Source organism: Phodopus roborovskii, unplaced genomic scaffold (assembly GCF_943737965.1).
Source record: "Phodopus roborovskii unplaced genomic scaffold, PHOROB, whole genome shotgun sequence".
Lineage (NCBI taxonomy): Eukaryota > Metazoa > Chordata > Mammalia > Rodentia > Cricetidae > Phodopus > Phodopus roborovskii.
The window spans coordinates 12,407,621-12,430,146 of NW_026126588.1; the positions used below are offsets into that span (position 1 = coordinate 12,407,621).

Consider the following 22,526-nt stretch of genomic DNA (forward strand, 5'->3'; position numbering starts at 1 on the left):
CAGCCTTTCAGCTTTAAAATAAACGTTGAGTTGGCAATTATTTTTATTTGAAAGTTTGCAGAATATTAGTGATATCAGAGTACATTCTCAATACTATATTGCAGAAATATCAAGTTAACAGACATAAAATTGAGTAGAATTTAGTTATTGCACACCAACTAGAATTCATTTCACCGAGCTACTGTAGCTGTGGAGAAGAACCCGATTTTGCCACCCTGCAACCTTTTCTATTTCCCCCTTTGAAATGCAGTTCCCTGGAGAAACACTCTCCACAATGTCCCTGCCTTTGCATTAAAGCCGTGTTTTCCCTTTGTTACTTACTATTTCTCTAGGTTGCTGAGCCAAAATGGCGAAGGTAGAGAGCCGATCACATAAGCATTTCGTATGGGATGCATCGGTAAGCACAGTTTTACATCCCTGGGTGGACCACGTTCCCAAAGATTCGTTCCTGCAAAGGGGGTGGAGGGGAGATCGGGATAAATACGCCTGACAGCCAAGTCCGTAAAGAAGAAAATGCAGTTTAATTGAGAGAATCGCCTACTGTAATTCCCGTACAGGAAAAAAAAATCTACTTGTTGTTGAACAGGACGTAATTTAGATGCATCTCCAGTAATGCAAAGCGAGAGTGGGAAAAAAGCAGGCAGGCGGCGGTGCGGCGTGCAGGGAGCTGTCCAGCGCCGGAGGTGCTGAAATCAGGACTAGCTCTGTCCAGCCCTCTGAGAGGAACGGCGGCGGCAGCGGCACCAGCAGCCGCCGAGCGTTGGCAGACACTTGCTATGTTCATCGGATCGTTTCAAACACTCAGAGTGTAAAGAGGCTTTTCATATTTTCATACCAGTTCTGATTCCGGGCCCGTGGTTTGGACCGTGAATGCTGTCTTTTAAAATGCGGATTTCTCTGAAAAGCCTGCCTAAAAGGTTACATAGCTTGGGTTGGGTGATAGAATCTTCTCCGCTGCTGGAAAGGGATTTTTCTTCCCTTTGGAATTAGCTGCTGTGAAAATTTCACCCTGGAAACGGGAAGAGGTATCAGCTGGTTCCGACTCTCTCTGCCTTTGCCTAGTATCCAGGGGAGGGGTGGGTTTCACATGTAAGCTTCCCACTCCACACTTCACTTAGTCCAATACTCCTCTAAAGCCCTTAATATTTCTTCCCCTCCATACTCTTTGTCCAGGCTCAGAAACATCAAGCTAACTCCAAGTCCACTGAATATTTAGAATAAACCCACCCCAGAGTCCAGCAGGATGGGGGAGGGGATCTGGTTCAATTTTCGCTTCGGTGTAGCCATTTAAAATGCTAAAGCATATGGTTTCTTTCCCACCCCAGCAGAACAATAAAAATGGTATCAACCTACGTCTTGTTAGTAGAGCTGGTGGCGATGGGGGGAGAGCCCTGTCAACCCCTGCTGAACTACTCTATAGAAAGAGAGGGGGGGGGAGCTGCAAGGCTCAACCAATCAACTTTATTATCATTACACGTGCTCTGGATAGAATGCACCAATTGTCACTTCCCCTCCCCCAGGCGTGGAAACTCTCCAACTAGGAAACCTGTATGCATGAGTGTATTTAAAATGTAAGCCAAGTTACTACATGTGTTAAAAATGACTCTGAAACTTGAAGAAAAAAAGAAAGAAGGAAGGGAGGAAAACAACCACATGGCTTAGCATTACTTTCTATGTATTTTGGTTTTGCCCTTTTACATTTCTTAACGGAACAGGGTTAAATGTGCAGACCGTGTGCTTGAGGTCATTGATGGTTTCTTTCTGTCACCCAGATGCCCACCTTAAGCTACAGAGAATGGTTTACACTGTCCCTTTTGGGTGTCTATAAGTGGTGCCTTTTTAATATTCATCGCTTGGTATCAAGAAGGAACACGCTATATTTGGGAACCATTAGGTAAAAATTACGACCAATTTTAATGAAAAATCTCAGCATGTTGGCCGCTTCAACATTTTGCAAGTCTCCCATAATATCATTCAACCACGCCAAATTATATTTGAAAACTAAACCTAGTTTTACTTCTAGTGTAACTATTTAAAACTGTAATTGTACCTAATTATAGGCACGTTGCAAACAATTTAATTGATTAGCTGTAAGTCTTTTATCATGTTTGTGTGTGTGTGTGTGTGTGTGTGTGTGTGTGTGTGTGAAGCAAACAATCAAAGCCAAGTGAAAAACATTTACCTTAGCTAGTCAAAGATTAAAGGAAGGTGATATACTTAAGAATCTGGTATGTTTTAAAACGCTACAACTGCATTGTTAACTCTGGATGGCTGGTTTTACTTTAATGCAGTAATGTCCTCTCAAGAAGGAGTCTAGCACTTACGCTCCCACGTGATGAATTAATGTTCAATAAATGACTCTAATTGTCTTAACAAGGAAAAGAACTTTACTGTAAATAAGACCTCAAAGGGGACAGAGTTACATATTCAGATACATATAATGAGAATTCATTGCTCAAGACAGTAGCATCATCATACCACGACTGTCAAATGTAAAGTGTGGCTTCAATCCAGTGTTGCTGGACTCTGAAGATGATGTAAATTTTATAAGACATCTTTAGAAAAGTGGATCCATTTGCGTGACTGGCCTTCCCCAGCCCCAGGGGAAACTGGGAAGGAACTCAGTCTGGATTCTAAGTGACAACCCTTCATTCTTCCCTGTGCTCCTTCTGAACATGCTCCATGACTTTTCCATGTATGTCTTCTTGAGAACATATCACCTTCGGCCTTTCTCCAAAGTAGAACCTCTGTAATGACTTCTTCATCTTATGCACAATAATGTATGAAATACTAAATATGGATGGACATGCTTTTCCTTACTGAGAGGAAAATACAAAACACAGTGTAACAATTCTGGTAGAAAGACACCAGAATTTGGAGTAAGTGGTAAGAGAGATGAGAGGTGAAAGGAGCTGTCGTGTTCTACATCTGGTTACTATTAAAAGTTGAGTCATAAAAGAGCGATGTCATTCTGATACTAAAATATATATCATTTCCATAAAACGCCTTGTCATTTCATGACCGAGAACTCCTTTTTTTGTTTTTTGAGGGGGCAGGCTCCCACCTAGATTAGGCCAGCCTCAAGCTCTCTGTGTAGCTAAGGATGACCGTGAACTTCTGATACACCTGCCTTTACTCACAGGGTGCTGGGATTACATGTACCACCAAACCCCATTTATATAGTGCTAGTGATTGGGTTCAGGGCATTGTGCATGCTGTATAAACATTAGCAACTGAGTTACATCTCCATAAAACTCTTCAGTAGTTTTTCAATTATTAGCATATCTCTAACTGTTATTATAAACCCTCTGGTATGTGTTGCCTGTATTTTCAAAGGTTCCAAGGCTCACTTCCACTGTAGAATATTCTTTGAAAGCATGGTACACATGTCTGATTGTTTCAAGGTTGGACTGTAAAGCAAACCATTAGGTCATTGGGCTAATGTGAAGCAAAAACAGCTGTGCTGTGCTGCACAGGCCATGGCTATTAAAACATGGGTACTGTTACGGCAATCACACTATTATTCCATTGCATGCTACAATAAAAGGCATAAATGAGTTTTTTTTTAAAAAAATTATGAAACTAGGTTATCATTCACACGAGAAACATCAGATACAGTGAAATATGTGTGCAATGTAAAGATATAATATGAATAGCAGACCAATGATATCAGAGGTCGATGCAATGATACAGGCATCCACATTATACTCAGAATCATACTTTTTTTCATAATGTCTTTCTATACATTATGCAATTTTAGAATAGTCTTTAAACATAGATATACTTGCAGAAATTCCACACAACCAGTGGATTCTTTGTTGGCTACACCTACATTCATCAGTGTTAGCTATTAGCTGTCACCTGCACATGTCTTTCTTCCTATTATTAGGCTGGCTAAAAGGAGAACATTTTTCTGCCCCGAGGATTTAAGTGCACTAAAAATGCAACAGAATGTTAGAATAAGGATTCAAATGGTGTTTACCTTATAACTTACTATTTATTTGAGGTCTTTATGCAATTTTCTAACATCTCCCTGGACCTCAGTACTGGTGGCAATTTTTAAAATTTATTCTTTAAAAAAAAATAAAGCATTTGTATATATATCCTGTGGTGCTTAAAATTACACAAAAGCTAAACTGAAGGGAAAATTATCTGCTGATTGTAATAAAATTTAATTTTTTAAAAAGAACTAACAAAATTTGGAGTGTTATATTTGAAAACTATTGTGGATTTAATCGTATTAAAAATCAGTACAAGTAGATATTCTACTTTGTTCTTCTAAAAATCAGGTATCCTTTTTCATGTATCTCAGGATGCAGTTTTCAATATGAGTTAAAAAAAAAAATAAAAGAAACAGGGAAGGACGGGAGGATGTGGGAACTGGGAGTGACATGCAAAACAAGCTTGTTTCAAATTTAAATAAAAAAGTAAAAAAAAAATGGGAGGTTATTAGCACTTGGCATATTGAGCCCAATTACTTAAAAATCAATAGTAACTTTTAATAAACAGTTTCTGATTATACTTTTTTTCACAGGAAGAGTTAAACCTTCTTTACCCAGCATCACAGTAAAACGAAAGTTTAGAGCAGATAATAGCTAGCAATGAGTAGCTCTCTCGAAATGGTATGTGTTCTGAAGAAATCCACTTTCTAATAGTTTGTTTCTAAGACTTAAGTGATTGACATTATTTCTTTAAACATACATTACACTCAAAATATGCATAAGTGGTTGTTGTTATACGTTGCTTTTAATATATGGATTTAGAGCGTTCAGATGAGAAATTGATCTTAATTTTTAATAGAAAGTCTTTGGTTGTAGTCTCTACATTTTGCAACCCCATAAATCCTGAGACTTTGCTGTCTGTAGCAAATGATACTTTATCAAAATAGGACTAATCGTGAAACCAGAGAGTTTTGCTATTACCTAAACGACCATTTAGTTCATTCTTTTTCAACCTTGTTCATTAAAATCACATAGACAGTTTCAAAAATTGGCGTTGGGTGGGTCTTCAGTATAATTATTCATTACCACTAGTCTATCCTGAACACTTAGTTTTATGGATAAGGAAAATGAGTCAGTAAACTTAGGGCACTTGTTTTAAGTAAGAGTAAAAAAAAAAACAAATCTTGTTCTCTTATTCCCAGGCTAGGGATTTTTAAAATATATTTGTTTTTATTTTTATTATTTTAAAATATGTACTGGTGTGTGTGTTTGCATGTGAGTATTTGTGCATGAGTGCAGGTGCCCACAGAGGCCAAATACATTAAATCTACTGAAGCCAGATTGGAGTTCAAGTGGTTTTAGGGTACCTTCTTTGGTTCTGGGAAATGGGTCCTCTAGAAGAGTAACAGGTGCTCTTAACTGCTGAGCTATCTCTCTAGCCCCATTATTGATTTTCTGTTTAAATGTTAATTTTTATGTACTATAAAGTCACAGGATTTCTCCAACTTTATCCTATTGAGAGCTAGGATTATAAGTGCAAGGTACAAAACTAGTTACTAATGTGTTCTAAAACAATATATAAAAAAGCTGCCCTATGATATGTCTATGATGTTATAAAAACGGACTAAAGATATGATATACATATATATTTTATGTATAAAGATTATATACATGCATATATATGTGTATATATATATATATATACATATATATAATATCTGAAGAGAGTAACAGTAACATGAAGTATTTTACTTATTGGGCAATTTTTCAACCACCAGGAACTTGAGAACTACAAAGAAAATATTCCTGGAATTGACAGTGGCCCTTTCATTCTATACTGCAGGTTTATAATTAGTCACCTCTAATGAGGGGCCAACAAGGTATCTCAGCTGGTTAAGGGCACTTGATGCCATGCCTGAACATCTCAGCTTGATCCACAAGACCCATGGGGAGATATCTGACCTTTCCCAAGTTGTCCTCTGACCTACATGTGCATACACACAAATACACTCACAGAAAAATAATTAAAATATAAATTACTTAGTTCCAAGGATTCTCAGCGCTCTGTTGATCTTTCGTGTTCTCACTTATTAACTGATAAAAGCATTTCTCATTTAGGAGGTTAACCCTTGCAAAGCCACATTAGAATTCTTGGTGTTTTTGAGAACTTGCTTCGAATCCCTGATTTGCTGCTTTTCATTTAGTAGAGACTTAATGAAAAAAATGTTCTATCGACTTAATGATTTGGGGGGGGCAGTTTTAGCGAAGCTTTTGAATGCAGGTAGACTGTCTCAGCTCTAACCCACTTCCTGTCCTTCAGAACCAAGTGGACATATACTCCAAAGAATTCCAGTGGCTTTTCATAGACTCATCTATTTGCCTCTGGCTTCAGTCATCATTTAGTGATAATCTCGGAAAGATTCAACATCTGCTTGGTAATTATGTTCCTTCTAGTAGAGAGGCTCATGCCAATACCAGTTTATTGAATGAATTTCAAATGTTTTGTGATGGAGAATACACATAAAAATAAATAAATGTAATTTTTTAAAGAAGGCTGAAAGCCTGTTAGGGATGACTACCAGCAATCCTAGAATATGTTCTCTGCATTATGAAGTCAACAAAATATTGCAGAAAATGCTGCTCTCAATATCTAAGTCACCATCATCTCTTGCTTGACTCAATCTGCTGCCTGTTTTATTTATTATTTTTTAATTTATTTTTATTTTCTTTCCATTTTTGTCTCCTGCCTCAAGTCCAATCCAAACAGAGGGCCATAAATATTCTAGTGTCAAATTCTATCACCCGGTAAAAATTCCGCCAATGTTTTTGTGTTTTATGTTTTTCATTTCTCATCTCTAGCTCACAGTAAAACAGAAAGTCCTTATGAGGGTCTGCCACCCCTGTACTGTTTTTACCCCCAACTGTCTCTCCATCACCATCTCCTAACACTCACTTTTGCATGTCATTTCCCACTACAATGAGCTCCTTGTTGGTTCCAGTTGGCATGCTGTGCTGCCTATCCCCTCAGTTCAGAATGTACTTTTCAGTTGTAAATAACACTATTCCCTAACAGTGGGAAAGTCTCTGACTTCATCTCATCCTATCTGAGTCCTGGTCACTGACTGCCCAGTGTGAGATAATGGCTCTCCATCCGTAGTTGGTTTAAAAAAAAAAAAAATCAATGTATAAATTCTGTTTAACCCTTCACATCAAGAGGTTGACTTTATCCCTTCTTCTCTTAAATAGGTACAACTTGTGAGGCTGATAGTGGTGTAGTGGAAGCATTGTGAAACCTCTGAAACCATGCCTCAAGAGTGCTTACAGTTTCTATTGAGATTGTCTTGAACTGATACCAAGATGTTAAGTAGGCCAGGCTAGCCTCACTAAAGATGAGAGACTGCCACCATGTAGCAAGCATATGTTAAATCATTTATCCCCATGAAGCTATATTAAATCATGTATTCTCATGATGACCTGCAAGATGGAGCCTTGTGAATCACATCAGATAAGGAGAGCTCAACCCAATATTTGAACCACAGGATTCTGATAAATAAAGAATTGTTGCAAACCACTGATACTTGAGGTAGCTTGCTCTATAATACTCAAAAAGCACTCTGTCTTTTTGAGATTCTCTTTGCTCTTATGCTGAGCTGTGTTGACCATTGCACACATCACATCTGATTTTCATATGGATACAACTCATACTGAGCTTCACAGACAATGGCTTGTATTCACAAGTTGAACCCTCAATCAAACACTTCACTTGGTATCATTTTTTTTTTCAGCAGTACAGATGATAATTAGAATCTTTTCCACTAAAGCAATTTTAAGATATAATGCTGTTGCACAGTATCAATTACAGTATAATGCAAACAAGACTTTTATATGCACTAGGAAACCAAGAACCTTTGTGTGCCTTTATTGAAATGTTTGCCTAATTGTAATGACCTGGAACCAAATGTATAATATCTTAAATTTAATGTTTTAAATCCAATGTTGGTTGTCTTTGCTACTAGAGTATAGATTTTGTGTTTGCTTCTGTATTCTGATTCTAAAATGGCCATTGACATACACATGGCAGCTGCTTAATGGATACTTGTTGAATGACTATCTAGTACAGATTTTGACCTTATACAGATGGGCATTCTCACATAAGTCATTTATGCATTCATTAAACAAATATTGACTCCTCAGGCACTGGGCTAAGTTATTTTAGGGGTATTAAAATTTCACTTTGTCTTTTGGACCTTGAGAGCTCCATAGAAATTTTTTTGAAGGTGCATTGTGACCACTTTTTCATCATAAAAGACACATTATAAACAACACTATGTCACTCTTGAGATAGTCTGACATTACTTACATTAATGGTGGCACCAGTTACTGTTAGTAACAGACTTTTTTGTTACTGTTTCAAATTAAAAATAGTAAGAGTAGAAAGGAACGTGGGCATAGCATTCAGGAAGATAGGTTATAAATATGTATAAGTGCTTCACCATGATTTATTAATAATTAAAGGTTAAAATATGCTAGCTATCATAATTAATTATGCAATAAGCAAATAATAATAATGATCCCTATTAATGAAAATAACAGTTAACATTTTATTGAGTATCTACTCAGCATTATGTACACTAGTGGAAACTTAAAACATGTTTTTTAAAATGCTTTTTAAAAATCTTTTTTTCCTAGCCAGGTGGTCATAGCCATACCATTAATCCCAGAACTTGGGAGGCAGAGGTAGGTGGATCTCTGTGAGTTTGAGGTCAACCTGGTCTACAAAGCAAGTTTCAGGACAGCCAGGGCTATACAGAGGGACCCTATCTCAAAAACAAAAGAAAAAAATCTTCTTTGTCTTATTGAAAGTAGATTCTTTTCTCATACAATATATCCTGATTAAAGTTTCTCCTCTCTCCATTCCTCCCAGTTCCTCCCCACCTCCTCTACCCATCTGACCCCACTTCTTTTCTGTCTCTCTTTAGAAATAACCTGGTTGTAAGAGGTAACAATCAAACATAAGGAAATAAAATATAACAAGATGAAGCAAATGATATGATAGATATCCAAGTCAGACAAAGGAACCCAAATAGGAGGAAAAGAGTCTCAAGGACAGGCACAAGAGTCAGAGACCCACTCCTTCTCACAGTCGGAGCCCCATAAAAATAGTAACTGGAAAGCTATAATATATACTCAGAAGATCTGGTGCAGACCCATGTAGGCCCTGTGTTTGCTGCTTCAGTCTCTGTGAGCTCATATCAATTGTGGAACACACCTTTAATCCCAGAACTCAGGATGTAGAGGCAAGAGTTCAAGCCTAGCCTGATCCACAGAGTGAGATCCAGGATAGCCGGAGCTACACAGAGAAAACCTGTCTCAAAAAAAAAAAAAAAACCAAAAAAACAAAAAACAAAAAAAAAAAAACAAAACAAAAATCATAAATAAAAATAAATCTTAAATGAAATGGCACATGGTGATGAGAGATGATAATTGTTTCAGCTATATGGAAGGCTGCATACAGAGGATCATTTGAGTCCACAAATTTGAGAACAAACTAGATAAAAACACAGCGAGCCTCCCATCCCATCTCAAAACTTTGGGGAAAAAAAATGCTGTTTTCCCTATAGAAACAAACTGAGAAAAGCAGAGCTTCTGCCTGCATCTAGGTTATGAAGACATGAGAGATAAGAGTTTAGAGTTAAAAGTTGCTTGAATGTCTCAACCTAGTTAATATGCCTACATGAGGCCTGGACTGCCTATCTTTGGTGCTATTGTTTTGACTTGAAAAGAAATAAATGGAGTCAAGAGATTGCGACTCTCCTAAGGACATCCAGATGATACATGGCTATGCCAGGATTTGAGGCCAAGGCTGTGTGCTTCCCAGCAGTTCCCCCTCTGCTGTTTTTCAGTATGGGGTAGACAGAGAGAGAGAGCACAGCTAAAGTTAGAAACACAGGGCCGATATTCCAAAAGGGAAAAAGAATATTGGGAACTGAAATCCTGCAGGGAAAAAAAAAATATATGGGGAGGATTTCATGAACAAGTGACTGGTCAAAGGTCAAATTATAGATGTAGTTTGAGAATGGCCATTGTGAGGTTGGAGGAGGCTACTGAAAACACGGAGAGCACAAGTTTAGTAGAGAGGTCAGACAGAAATTAAATTGCTGGAAGTCACACAAAGACCTGTGTGATATCAAACAGTTCAACAACAAAAGGGGGGAAAGGCTACATATAAGTCAGATAACCCAAAATGAAATCCTTGTGAACTAAGCCTTTACTTTACGGTGGTGTCTTGTTACTTTTCTGTTGCTATGACCGAACACCATGACCAAAGTCAACTCATGAAAGAGCTAATTGGGTCTTTAGATTCTAGAGGGATAAGAGTCCACCATCACAAGGAGACATGACAGCAAGGGGCAGGCATGACAGCAGTAGTAGGAAGCTTGGCAAGAACATCCACAACTGCAAGCACAAGCAAAGAGTGAATCGGAAGAGAAGTGAGGATTTAGACTCTCAAATTCTGCCTCAATGCTGAACTTCCTGTAGCAAGGCTACATCCGAGATGCCAAACAGAGATGCCAACCTGGGACCGAGTGTTAAAATGCCTGAACCAAGGAGGGGATACTGTCACCTAAGCCACCAGAGATAGGGATAGATATCTTAACATCTCATGATGTAGACTAACCAGTCACCAAGAAATAGAAGCAAGATGTGGCGAAGAAGAGGAAGAACTTTCCAAATGGATTTGTAGTCACGAAGATGTAGTCATGGCAATGATAATGCTCAAAAGGAGAAAGAGTTATCTTCTACCAAAGCTACAATGGGTAGGACATTTCATTTTCAATAAGATAGTAGAAAATCCAATTACAAAGTTTGATTATGCTCTCTCACTTTTCTCAGAAATTCCTAAAACTTGTTTTGCTCATTTTACAAGGCACAATTTGGACCATGGACAAAAAAAGAAGAGAAATCATTTGGAAATAGAAATTTTAATGACACTGAAAAATGTCAGTAGATTTCAGCTAACTGAATTTTGGATGGCAAATCTAATGGACAACAAAATATATTTTATTTCTATACACAACAAGAGCAAGCAAGCCTTTCAAAGTTGTTCTTGAGTGTTGAGTGTAGGCAGGGACAGGCGATAAATTATTTTATTTATTTTCAAAGTGTTATAAAATGCTTTGGACATTGAGTGTTAGCTAATCTCAAAATCACAAAACAATTCACTCTATTTGGATTTATTTCCCTGAAAAAAGCTGTTTATCTGGGCTGGTAACCAATTTTTAGCCTGACATAATTTGCAACAGCTGAGATGCACAACCCTGAAAAAGCAGAATTATTGAAATAAAATAGAGCACATTTAAGCATATGCTACTTTGCCTACTACTTAATAATCTGGACAAAAAGCCAGTCCTGGACTTGAGTAGGCCATTGTAAAATAATAACAAAGTGCATCCAAGGTCCCACTAATTTAATATCAGCTCACTCATTTCCTGATCCTAATAGCTTTTACTTCACATGCTTTTTGTAGAGGATTAATTCCAACTTTAATACACATAGAAAAAAGGGTGGAAATAAATTTGAAAAGAAAAGATAATACTGGATGCTTCTGGGTACTAAGTTTTCTTTTTAATATTTTTTACGCTTTTCTATTTATCTTAACTATATTATCATTATCACCAGAAACTCTTGAAACTCAAAAAAAAAAAAAAAAAAAAAAAAAAAGGAAATATGGAAATATGACAAAATCAGGCTAATGTCTAAATAACAGTGTGTATTTGTAGAAACTAAATTCCTTCTTAAGGACTATCATAAAAGCAAAACTGTTCCCTCACAAGGAAGCTAAAGATGTATCTTAAACAAAAATATAAATAAATCTTTTAAAAGGTACATGTCTTTTTATACGGATTATGGATATGACTATTCCAATATTATATGGGTTCTCTTTTCTTAAGTGTTAATTCATTTTGTAGTATATGGATATTTTCTTTTATACTATAGTAGTGTTATGGTGTGTTGCAGCGATGTATCAATAGTTTGGTCCACAGATTATGACTTATTTTTTATTTTTATTGATTATATATGATGCCATATTATCAGAAAATGACCTTTTATGGTTATACAAATAGTCTTTACCCATTTATAGTGATAAGGCAAATAAATATTTTTAAAATATTTAAAATATTTAAAATTATTTTGAATGTCTATAAAAAATACCTGGTTAAACAGACAATATAGGTCTAGATGTATAAGTAAGGCCAGCCATTTCTCATAGAAATCATGCTACATGTTTTGGAAAGAGACCACTGAAGCTGTGGTTTTCCCCATCATTTGTTGCAACTCTTTGACAACTCAATACAATGTTAAACATTAATGATCAAGTACACTTTGAAAACATTTTAACAAAGCAGCAAAAGTTATACCTATGATGCTCTTGATGAGCTAACACTTCATAACAACAAATTCAATGGAACCACTAAGCACATATTTCGCAAGTCTCATGGTCACCAAACTTATGTGCACATGCCTGTGGCACTTATCCAGATCTGGAAAAGCAGTTCTAGTTCTAAACAATTTGTTGCCATGACAAGGAACCTAAGGGCTAATTAAGGCTGTCACTCAACATCTTTGGGTATAAGTTCTGAGTGGGCCATGAAAATGAAATTGTCCCATCAGAATTACTTTAAAAAAGAAGTTGGATTTTAGATTTTGAGATACCCATACTTAAAAAACTATGATCAAGTATTGCCTACAAAAGAATGGGAAAAAAATGTTCATTGGACATTCATTTAGTTGAAATGACAATTTGAACGCAACAGTATTCTTTGAACACTGAGCCAGGGTCTCAGGTATTAGAGAGATGTGTTTGTGCTCGAACTGTTATGCCCATTTGGGGAACCTGGGTATCAGTGGGGAGGAAACAGAGGTGAGTGGAGAAGCTGAACAGTGTATTACTATTCATGAACATGCAGAAATGAAACAAAGTGAGGTCTAAAAATCCTAGTAAAATGTTAACTAAGAAAGTAGTAGGACACCCAAAATGAGAACTACACAACCTTCTATGTAAAACTAACACACATCAAATTTATAGTAATCCTAATATTCCTCATTTGGAAGTACTGGATTCTTTGAAAAACTAGTCAATATCCCAACATTGCAATGTTCAAAGCAAAAAAAAAAAAAAAAAAAAAAAAAAAGCTCATTCAATACGTCAGGAGGTAAATGGTTTTTTTTTTCCTTCTTATTTCATAATAGAGATAAGTTCAATCACTCAATGAAAAGTAAGAATGATTTCAGCAAATACCAGATACAATTATATCTTTGTCCTTCTAATTCAAATCACACTTGGATTTGCCTGTGGTCACTTTCAAAAGCCTTTCCTCATTTTCATCTCTGCTGTAACATCTGTTACAGGAAAGTAAACATCCTCCTCCTGCATAAAGCTTTTATCCATTGTTTCTAAAATCATAATCATGGGCCAGGCATTGGTGGCACACGTCTTTATTCCCAGCACTTTGGAGGCAGAAGCAAATGGATCTCTGAGTTTGAGGCCAGCCTGGTCTACAGAGTTGCAAGAAGGCAAGCACAAACTTGTCTCGGAAAATCAAAATAAAATAAAATAACACAAAACCACAAGCGTGACAACCAGAAACTAATTTCATCTGTGGCACTAGAGTGCTGCCACCTAGAATGTGTGTCTATCTAACCTGGAATTGCCCCTGTTACCAACCAGACACTTGCATATTATGCTTATCATAGAGGGATTTGTGATCAAGAAACTCAACAGGATGAATAGCCTTGCAAATTATTTATTAAATAGATCTATGTGTCGGGCATTATTAAGAATAGTGAACATGAACCGGGTGTGATGGCTCCTGCCTGTAATCAGAGCATATGAGAGCCTAAGGGAGCAGGCATGCCAGTTTGAGGCCAATCTAGGCAGCTGCAGCTATTGTGTGAGGTCCTATATCATAAATGAGACAAACAAAATAAACCAACCAAATACCCATTCAAAACAGAACAAAACATAAACTTAAGAAAAAAAAATGTTCTATGAAAATACAATAAAACACCATACCATCACAGCATAAGATTATTGGCAAGAACATTATGTTTGAGTATCAGGCAACATGAACAATTTTATTTATCTGAATTCTCTGGGGAGGGCTGAAGATGTAGCTCAGATGGAAGAGTTGCCAGCATCCAAGAAGCCCTGGGTTCTAGCTTGTTTGTGATTTCAGGGTTCAGAAGGTAGAGAAGAATCAGAAGTTTAAGGTCATCATGGGCCATTTAGAGAGAGTGAGATACATGAAACCCTTCAATAAACAAAAAAATGTCTCCAGTGTTATCAGAGTCTAGGGTGAAGCACTTAAATGTAAGAGAAATAAGTAATTAATGCCATCTATGAAGAAGAAGAAAAGTCAGAACAGAAGAACTAGCTTTCACCGAGTATTTTGACTTAGTATAAATACACCCAAAAGAGAAGCAGAATCTTGAGTTAGCAAACCTATTTGGGATCCTATAACTCCACAGCCAACAGCTAAAGGATGTGTTAAGTCATGGGTGGCAAACAGAACAGCAAAAGAAAAATCATATCGCACCAGGGGAAAGAATGTATGTCATATCCTAGCATGAAATGCAGAGGATGTAATTTTTCCATTCACAAACACTACTATTACCAATAGACTACCAATGGAAACCTTTCATTCAAAGTTTGGAGACATGCATTTAAAATAATAACCTGAGAAGTACGACTACAAAAATAATACATAATGTTTCACGAAATACTGAATTTTATAAACTTCTGGCTTTGGGAAAACTTGAAGATAGATCACTCATGGGAAGTCCATAATTCACCTGCTCTGTCTAAACAATAAGATGTGTCTTAGTTAGAGCTAGTATTGCTGCAATGAAATATCATGACCATAGAAATTTGGGGAAGAAAGGATTTATTCTGTTTATGCTTCTGCATCATAGTTCATCATGAAAGAAAGGCAGGACAGGAACTCAAGCTGGGCAGGAACCTGGAGGCAGAGCTGATATGGAGTACGCGTTTGGGTGATGCTTGCTGGCTTGCTCCTCTTAGGTTTCTCAGCCTGTCTTTTAATGGAACCCAGGATCACCAGCCCAGGGGTAGCACTAACCACAATGGGCTGGGCCCTCTCTGTCAATCATTAAGAAAATGCTATAAAGCCTGATCTGATGGAGTCCATTTCTAAATTGAGGTTCCCCCGTTTCAGATGACTCTAGCTTGTGTCATATAGACATAAAACTAGCCAGGACAGATGTTAAAAGAAATGGTAGAGAAGCAGCTTCTGCAGACAGGTTGGTGTCCCAGATATCCCTAAGATTCCCTCCTACGCATCTCAACATTGAGTGATTTGCCAATTATAAACTTGTGACTAAATGGTTACTTGACCACAAAGTCATGGTCAGAAGGAATCGGGGGCTCGTGCCTAATTCCACAACTAGAGAGAGTGCGTGCAGAAAAGAGTAGTGAAGAGGCAGGGGTATTTTTAAAAGGGTTACGTTGCATGGCTTTTTATTTTTTAGACTCAATGCAAAGTGATTTGTCAAATTTGATGGAAAATTGGAAAGAGCAAAAAGGCTTTAATGAACTTACTGGTAAGTGAAATGAAGCTTTTTTTTTTCTATACAGCAATTTAGATGTCCTAAAACACTTTGATAATTTAAAGAATATGGACTTTCACCTTCCTGATTTTGAAAATACAAATATTTTACTGTCTTTGTGTGTGTGTGTGTGTGTGTGTGTGTGTGTGTGTGTGTGTGTGTGTGTGTCTAGCTAGCAGCATGCGAGGACATGAGATTTTTAAAGACTGCAAAATAAATCCAAATCGTGGACTCCGTTGTGGAGTGAAGTTCACACCTCGCTGACACTAAGTACTTAGTAAGAAAACTCAAAAATCCATAATCTGATTACAAATTGTAGGATTGTGGCCAGTGTTCTGGCGACACATGGAAAGAAATACAGAAACCCCTTTCTCAAAGAGCCTAAAGAAACACACACTGCAAAATAAATAGTTGTGCCCCATCTTTTGCTGCCATGCTGTTTCTCTTCCGCATTCTTGCCAGCAGGCTGATACTTCAGTTAATAAATAAGGAGGACAGTGAAAATTCATGGTTCAAGGACAGTACTGAACCCTCAATGGCATAATTAACATGTTAATGAGCAGTCAAAGCCTTTTGTGTTTTGCCTCTTAGCGTTTGTCTCTTGAGTGGATCTCAATGATTTGAGCTCAGAAAACAAGGGGATTCCTTTAGTGAGATTTTAAATGTGAGCGCCCAGGCCATATTATCAGTGGCTTCCTGCTTGATGTTAAGTAAGTTCTCTTGTGGTTGTGTGTGTGTCATGTGAGAATCCAATGTCACTTTTCAGCTCAGGTTTCTATTTTAGCATTTGTAGACACTGCAGCCACAGCACTGACGAATCAGGAGTGGCTAATATTCTGTAAGTGACCGAGTAATGGTGAGTTCTAATGTAAAGTGCAGTGGGCTAACTGCTATTTGGGAAACAAAACAATTCACAGAGGAAGCATCGGATAATGCTTGTAATTTAATTATTTGGAAATTAAATTCTGTATAATGCCCCAAAGGTACTAACTTTCTTCATTGGAGACAATTTTGAAGGTCATTAAAAAAATATTTCTTTGGAGGCTTCGGAAAATGAAGTATGTAAGAGCAAAGTACCTGTGTATGGCAAACCATTTTATTTCAGGATAAAAATCTTCCCAAAACATCAAACACCAATTTTCTTGTTTTTATTACTAGGCAAAACAAGCAAACACTGTCAGGAGAAAAATTCCTATGGGAAAAAGGTAAGCATCGTAAAGTTAAGGCTTCTAATGAAAAAGCCTTCCCTGTCATATGTGACTCAGCTCAGCTCCACTGATGTGAAACCTGGCCTGCTCCTGCCTTTATAACTCACTTCTGACTGTTCTCCATCCATTACTAAAATGCAAAATACATACATACACAGCACACCATAGGGTTTGCTGTCATTAGATAAGAGTGGACAATTAACAATTTTAACATGTTTTCCCTATGACAAGAATGTCTAACTTGAGTTTTCACAGAGGAAGATGTAAAATATGATGAACACAGAGGGTTTTAGACTTGTAAAAACAGCGTAGTCAGGATCCCCACCACTACACCCAAGGCTGTACCTGACAACCAGAACTCAAAGACATCACTCTCTCGAGACAGCCAGACGAACCCCATGACGTCCACTGGACATCACATAAGCAGAGACTGAGAGCCACGCTCTGCTCTGCACATCTGGACTGACACCATCTTGGTCTTCCCTGCAGCTGGGGAGTCTCCCCCAGGATCCTGACCCTGGAATGAGAGACCTGTCAGAGACTGGCCATGCCTGACCTTCAGCTAAGATTCCTTACATAGGTGAGCAGTCTTGGAGAGATAAGGAATTTAGAGTGTGAACCTTGTGTGTTGACCCTCCTCATAGTAAGATACAACTTTTGCTACACTAACTACACATATCCATCTCCTTGATTGAGATGTGGACATTAATAAATGCACATAGATATGGAAGCAGCTCACTCACTACTTTAATTTTGCTTACTAATTTAGTCGCAAACCAAGGACACTATGCACATGTACCTGTGAGTTACATAATCCTTTCAGAGCAGCAAACTCCAGTCATGTTCCTTGTGTCCTTCTGCTCTGGTTTTCTGTTAACATGTAGAATGCCTGTGTATTTAGTTGACTGATTTTATGAAGAGTTGTCATATGGTCTCTGTCACAGATGCAGACTTTATGTTGTGAAGGGGACTCCAAGTTCCCCACAGAGAAGCAGATGACAACATACAGCTCTCAAATACGAACAGCCTACTCTGTAGCGAACTATCAACGATTCATAGACAACTCCATAAAAGCAGAGATTTTCCTATTGAGGATACATTTTGGGAAGACTGGTGTGAAGATTGTTTAGGTTCACAGTAGAACATAAAACTGACTTTGCTAATAACAGACTTCAAACTCCGCAGTGTCAAGACAAAAACAAATTACCTGTGTTCAAATATCTCTAAATGAGGTCATTAAATGATGGCTTAGAATTTAACTCTGGTCGTTTTCCTGGGACAGATTCAGATGGGAAACAGCCTTGAGAAGCAAAATATCCTGAGGCAGCATGTTCCTCTTTCAGTGTGAAGTGTCCCCCGATGGCTCATGTGCTGAATGCTTGGTTCTTGTGGTGCTATTTTGGGCATTTCTGGGACTGTTAAGAGGTTGGCTTCATTTATCCCTCGTCTCCTACCTATCAGCGTTCTCCACCCACTTCTGCTGTGATGGTGTTCTACCTCACCATATCCCAGATGAAATGGAGACAATGAAACCTCCTAAACTGTGAGCCCACATACCTTGTTCTTCCTCTGTGCTGTACTCTTGGGTATTGTGGCCACAGCTGTGCAAAACTAAATACAGACAGTTTCTCATGACTAAAGTGACTGCTGTACCATCTAGCGTGCAAGAAGAATGCGCATGTGATGCTGATCTTACCCTGTGAATGAAACAACTCTGGAAAAAGATTCATGCACTCCACTATGTGCAACGACACAAATTCTCCTTAGCTCAAGTTTAGTCTGGTGACAGTGACTCTCTTTCCCTTCCAGACGTCTTGGTACCTAATTAGGGTTCTTTTGACACCAGATTTCGCAGACCAGAGTCTCCTATAAAACAGAGGATCTATAGAAAGTCAAGCACAAGAGAGAGGCAATGTAAAAGAAACAGTAGAGATGGAGAAAAGTTACTATCTAAAATTGGACTGTTAATTAAAATACAAGTTACTCCTTTGGTGGCAGAATTAGTCTTGACAGGAGTGGGTTCCACAAATTCAGCTATCTGTATCTAGGGAAGTTTTGGACGAAAGCTTTTATGTTAATATTACAAAGGCAACTTCCTTTTGAGCTGTAAGACTAAGTTGCTCTTTATCATTCTTTCGTTTGGAAACAGAGTTGCAGATAGTCACCACAGTCATTAATGTTGTGTGTACAAGTCTCCTTTCAAGATATTCTTTCCTGGATACTTTAAGGGTGTTACTGAGACATAAACTCTTTTGAGACAAACCCCATAGCACCTGTTCCAGACCGGTTTCTTTTCTAAAGACTAACCCTGTACAGAAATGGATGGGAAGTAGCTGTATCTCTAAGTCAGATTAATTCCTTCGGTCGGTGTTAACTCATGTATCCTTAAGGAGAAGCCAAGGATGGAAAGATAGAAACCTGACAGCAAAAACTGACTTCAAATGGAAATGAATCAGGTTTTTGTTTCACCCAACAGCTCAGATGAGGGACCATGGTAACATATCTTTCATCTGTTACTATGTCTTTCAAGCAAATCACATTCCAGCTTTACCCAGGTTGGGACACACTGCAGTCCTTGAGCTACTGGGTAATTTCCTACGTACTCTTCCTGGGTCAGGCCACCTTGAAGAGCGCTGCATCATGCTGTATCACGGGGGTTCCCTCCCCAGCTATACTACAGAGCTATTGATAGTTTATGACTGCGACACTCAGAGGTAAAGGAGAGAGAAGCAGATGCTCCACTGAGTTTTGTACTCTAATTCCTTATGCTGTCTATCTCTTCATACTTTAAAACATTATTGTTTTTCAGTTCCTGTGTTAGGCAGCAGGTAAAAATTAGCACAACTGAAGGTCATTGTGGGATGGACCCCTTCCTCATAATCAGCTTTAGGACCCACCTCATGCTTCCCTATTAAAAAATGCAAAGTGTCACCATTACTCTCTTTGGAACTGAAACTACCCCAGGGCTGTAGGGATGGCATTTATTGCTCTTGAGGGGTCTAGATTCTGTTCTGAGTGAGTACCCCATACTATGGCTCACTGTTATGACAGAAGCTTCACCCCAGCCCGTGTCATCCATACACCCAAAGAGTTTGAAATGTTATGGTGGAAGTTTCACCCAAGAACCCACCCACCCCCATTTCCCTCCAATTCCTGCTGCATATCAGAGCCTGTCAAATGATGGCCCCATCCCCAGAGACGCTCAAGGCCACTCCCACAGGATATTTAAACTGTCTCCTCCCCGAAAATGGAGGTGCGGTTTTCTGGGTCTTTCTTTACTGTCTTCTCTCTGGGGAGCAGGGAGGCCATCCTGGAGTTTTGTATTTATTAAACCTGGGCTTTTTCTAATTTGGTTTGATTTGGTCTGATTTGGATTGCTGCATCAGCAGAAAGGCTTATCAGGTGCAGAAATTTCACCCACAACCATCTGTAAGTCCAGTTCCAGGGAATCCGATGCCCTCATCTCACCTCATGGGCATGAGGTGTGCATGTGGTGCACATACATACAAACAGGTAAAATATTCATAAATATAATCTAAAAAAGTAAATCCAAAAATATATTGCAATTCTCATGTGAGAGAGGCTTTTTTTTTTTTTTTTTTTTTTTTTTTTTTTGCATTTGGGAGTTTGGGACTGTTTTTTTTTTTTACCCCAAAATTCTTCTCAGATCTCCTCCAGGGTCTCTGAATCTGGACTTCCTGCCCTGGCTTACTTACAGGTACTACATTTAGTAACTGGCTCAGCCTTATTCAGCCTTATCATGTCTACACTGCCTTTTTTTCTTGGACCAGAAGAACTCTCCTATAGTCCCCAGAAAGCACTGTGGAGGACATCTTGTTTATTTATTTATTTTTTTTGCTTGTTTGTTCATTTGCTTATCAAGCTGTGAACATTTTATAATTCCTTAGCTTCTTTTTGTATAGAATACCTGACCCTGACTCAAGTCTTGAGAACCAGTTCCCTCTAGTCCTGGGTATTTCATTGTAAATGACCTTAGGCAGTAGACTTTGGAGATAGGATGTAGTTCTGTTTAGATACTACGTGTCTCTAGGTTAAGACTTCTATCCATTGTCTTATTAAAGTACATACTACTGTCAGGCATTTACTAAGGGAGATGAAAAAGATACTCTGACATCACCAACATTAAAATACTTAAAGTATTTGCCACTTTTAGTAGCTTCATAAAAATATGCTAGGTGAAATAAACATTAGATTATAAAATTCTCCTCAGAAGTCAAAGTTGAGAAATCAATTCAAGAGACTTGAATTAATTCTCACCATTTGAGTCAACCATGGGAAAGAATTAAAGGGGCTATCCATATCATTTTAAGGATTACCAAGACCTAAGAAATTTATTTCACTTTGTGAAAGACAGCTAGATATTTGGACACTCCCTTGCTCTAACAAGAAATCAGAAAATTTTGTTTTCATTATAGGAAGAGGCCCAGAAGTCATCTGTAGGAATATTACTATCATGGAATGGTGGGGCCAAACTAAATGACCTTAAAATCTTCCTTGAATCTTCAGGAAATTAAGGGGTAGGCTATATTATGTCCTGTCAATCTTACAACTCTTAATTCAAGAGAGAAAAATTTAATTTAGTTCATATTTTCCCTAAGAAGAAAGCACATAGGTCCTGAAAACAATGGACATTTGTTTTATAGCATAATGCATTTGGGATATGTATTATGCATTTGTTCTAGGTATTTTGTTGTTGTCCTTTTCTGTTTTTAAAAGTAGAAGTAGAATATATAGAATATGAGAGGGTTTAGGACATGTTTCCTTTCCTTTTAAACATTTTTATTTTAATAATCTGGACAACAGACATTTGCATAGCATATAGAATTCCTGGACACCCTTGACCCAGATTTTCATATGTTTTCATCTGACATAAGCACCAGACATTTGATATAATTTATGGATTGATATTAATATATCCTGTTAGCTTATCTCCAAAATGTTTTAAGTTTAACTGTACCCTCATGTCCTTTTGTGTCATCTACTATCTCTTCTAGGATTTTACACTGCATTTACCTGCCATTTGATTTGTTTTGTTTTTAATTTTTGAGACAATGTCTCATTAGAGTACTGGTCTACCTGCAACCCAGTATGTACATCGCACAGACATTAACCTTGTAGTGATATGTCTTCCTGTCTTTGCTGCTCATGAGCAGGAATTTCACGCATGTGTGCAGCTGCTGTTTGCATTTACTTGTCATTAAGTACATACTCTCTAGTTACAGAAAGTTCAGTCTTTGGCTTCATAAAATTGATAAGTTTGAGGAGAACTGGGCTCTTGTGTTGCAGAATCTTTCTTTATTTAGTTTTCCATGTATGTCTCAATAACAGTTTGAGGTTATGCATTTTTTGGAAGGAATATCATAGCACTGATGTTTTGTTTATCTTAGTACAATATATCAGCAAGCTCATGATCCATATTATTCCTATGTCTGGTGATGCTAGCTCTGATGATTACTTAGTTAAGATTAGATTTGGCAAACTTCTTCCCTTTTACCATCAGTAATTAGTAAGTAACTTTTGAGGAGCATGATGGCATTTTAGAAATCAAGAGGATGGTGCATCTGGACCTCTTATGGTCCAGTGCCATTACCCCCAAACAATATCACTCTTTTCACCAGTGTTTAGTCTTAAACTTAAGCAGATTTGGGGCCTTGGGATATATAGGTAGGTAGGTAGGTTGGTAGGTAGGTAGATAGATAAATAGATGTTACCAATATACTTTCTGTTC

At 37.8% G+C, this 22,526-nt stretch overlaps 1 protein-coding gene across 1 annotated transcript in view; it reads right to left on the reverse strand.

The window, feature by feature from the left end:
• Adgrb3 (adhesion G protein-coupled receptor B3) overlaps positions 1-22,526 on the reverse strand; it is a 656,439-nt gene that overhangs the window by 141,931 nt on the left and 491,982 nt on the right. The window contains exon 17 of the mRNA XM_051204331.1: positions 322-448. Within this exon, the coding sequence (XP_051060288.1) occupies positions 322-448 (127 nt within the window). The remainder of the gene's footprint in view (positions 1-321; positions 449-22,526) is intronic.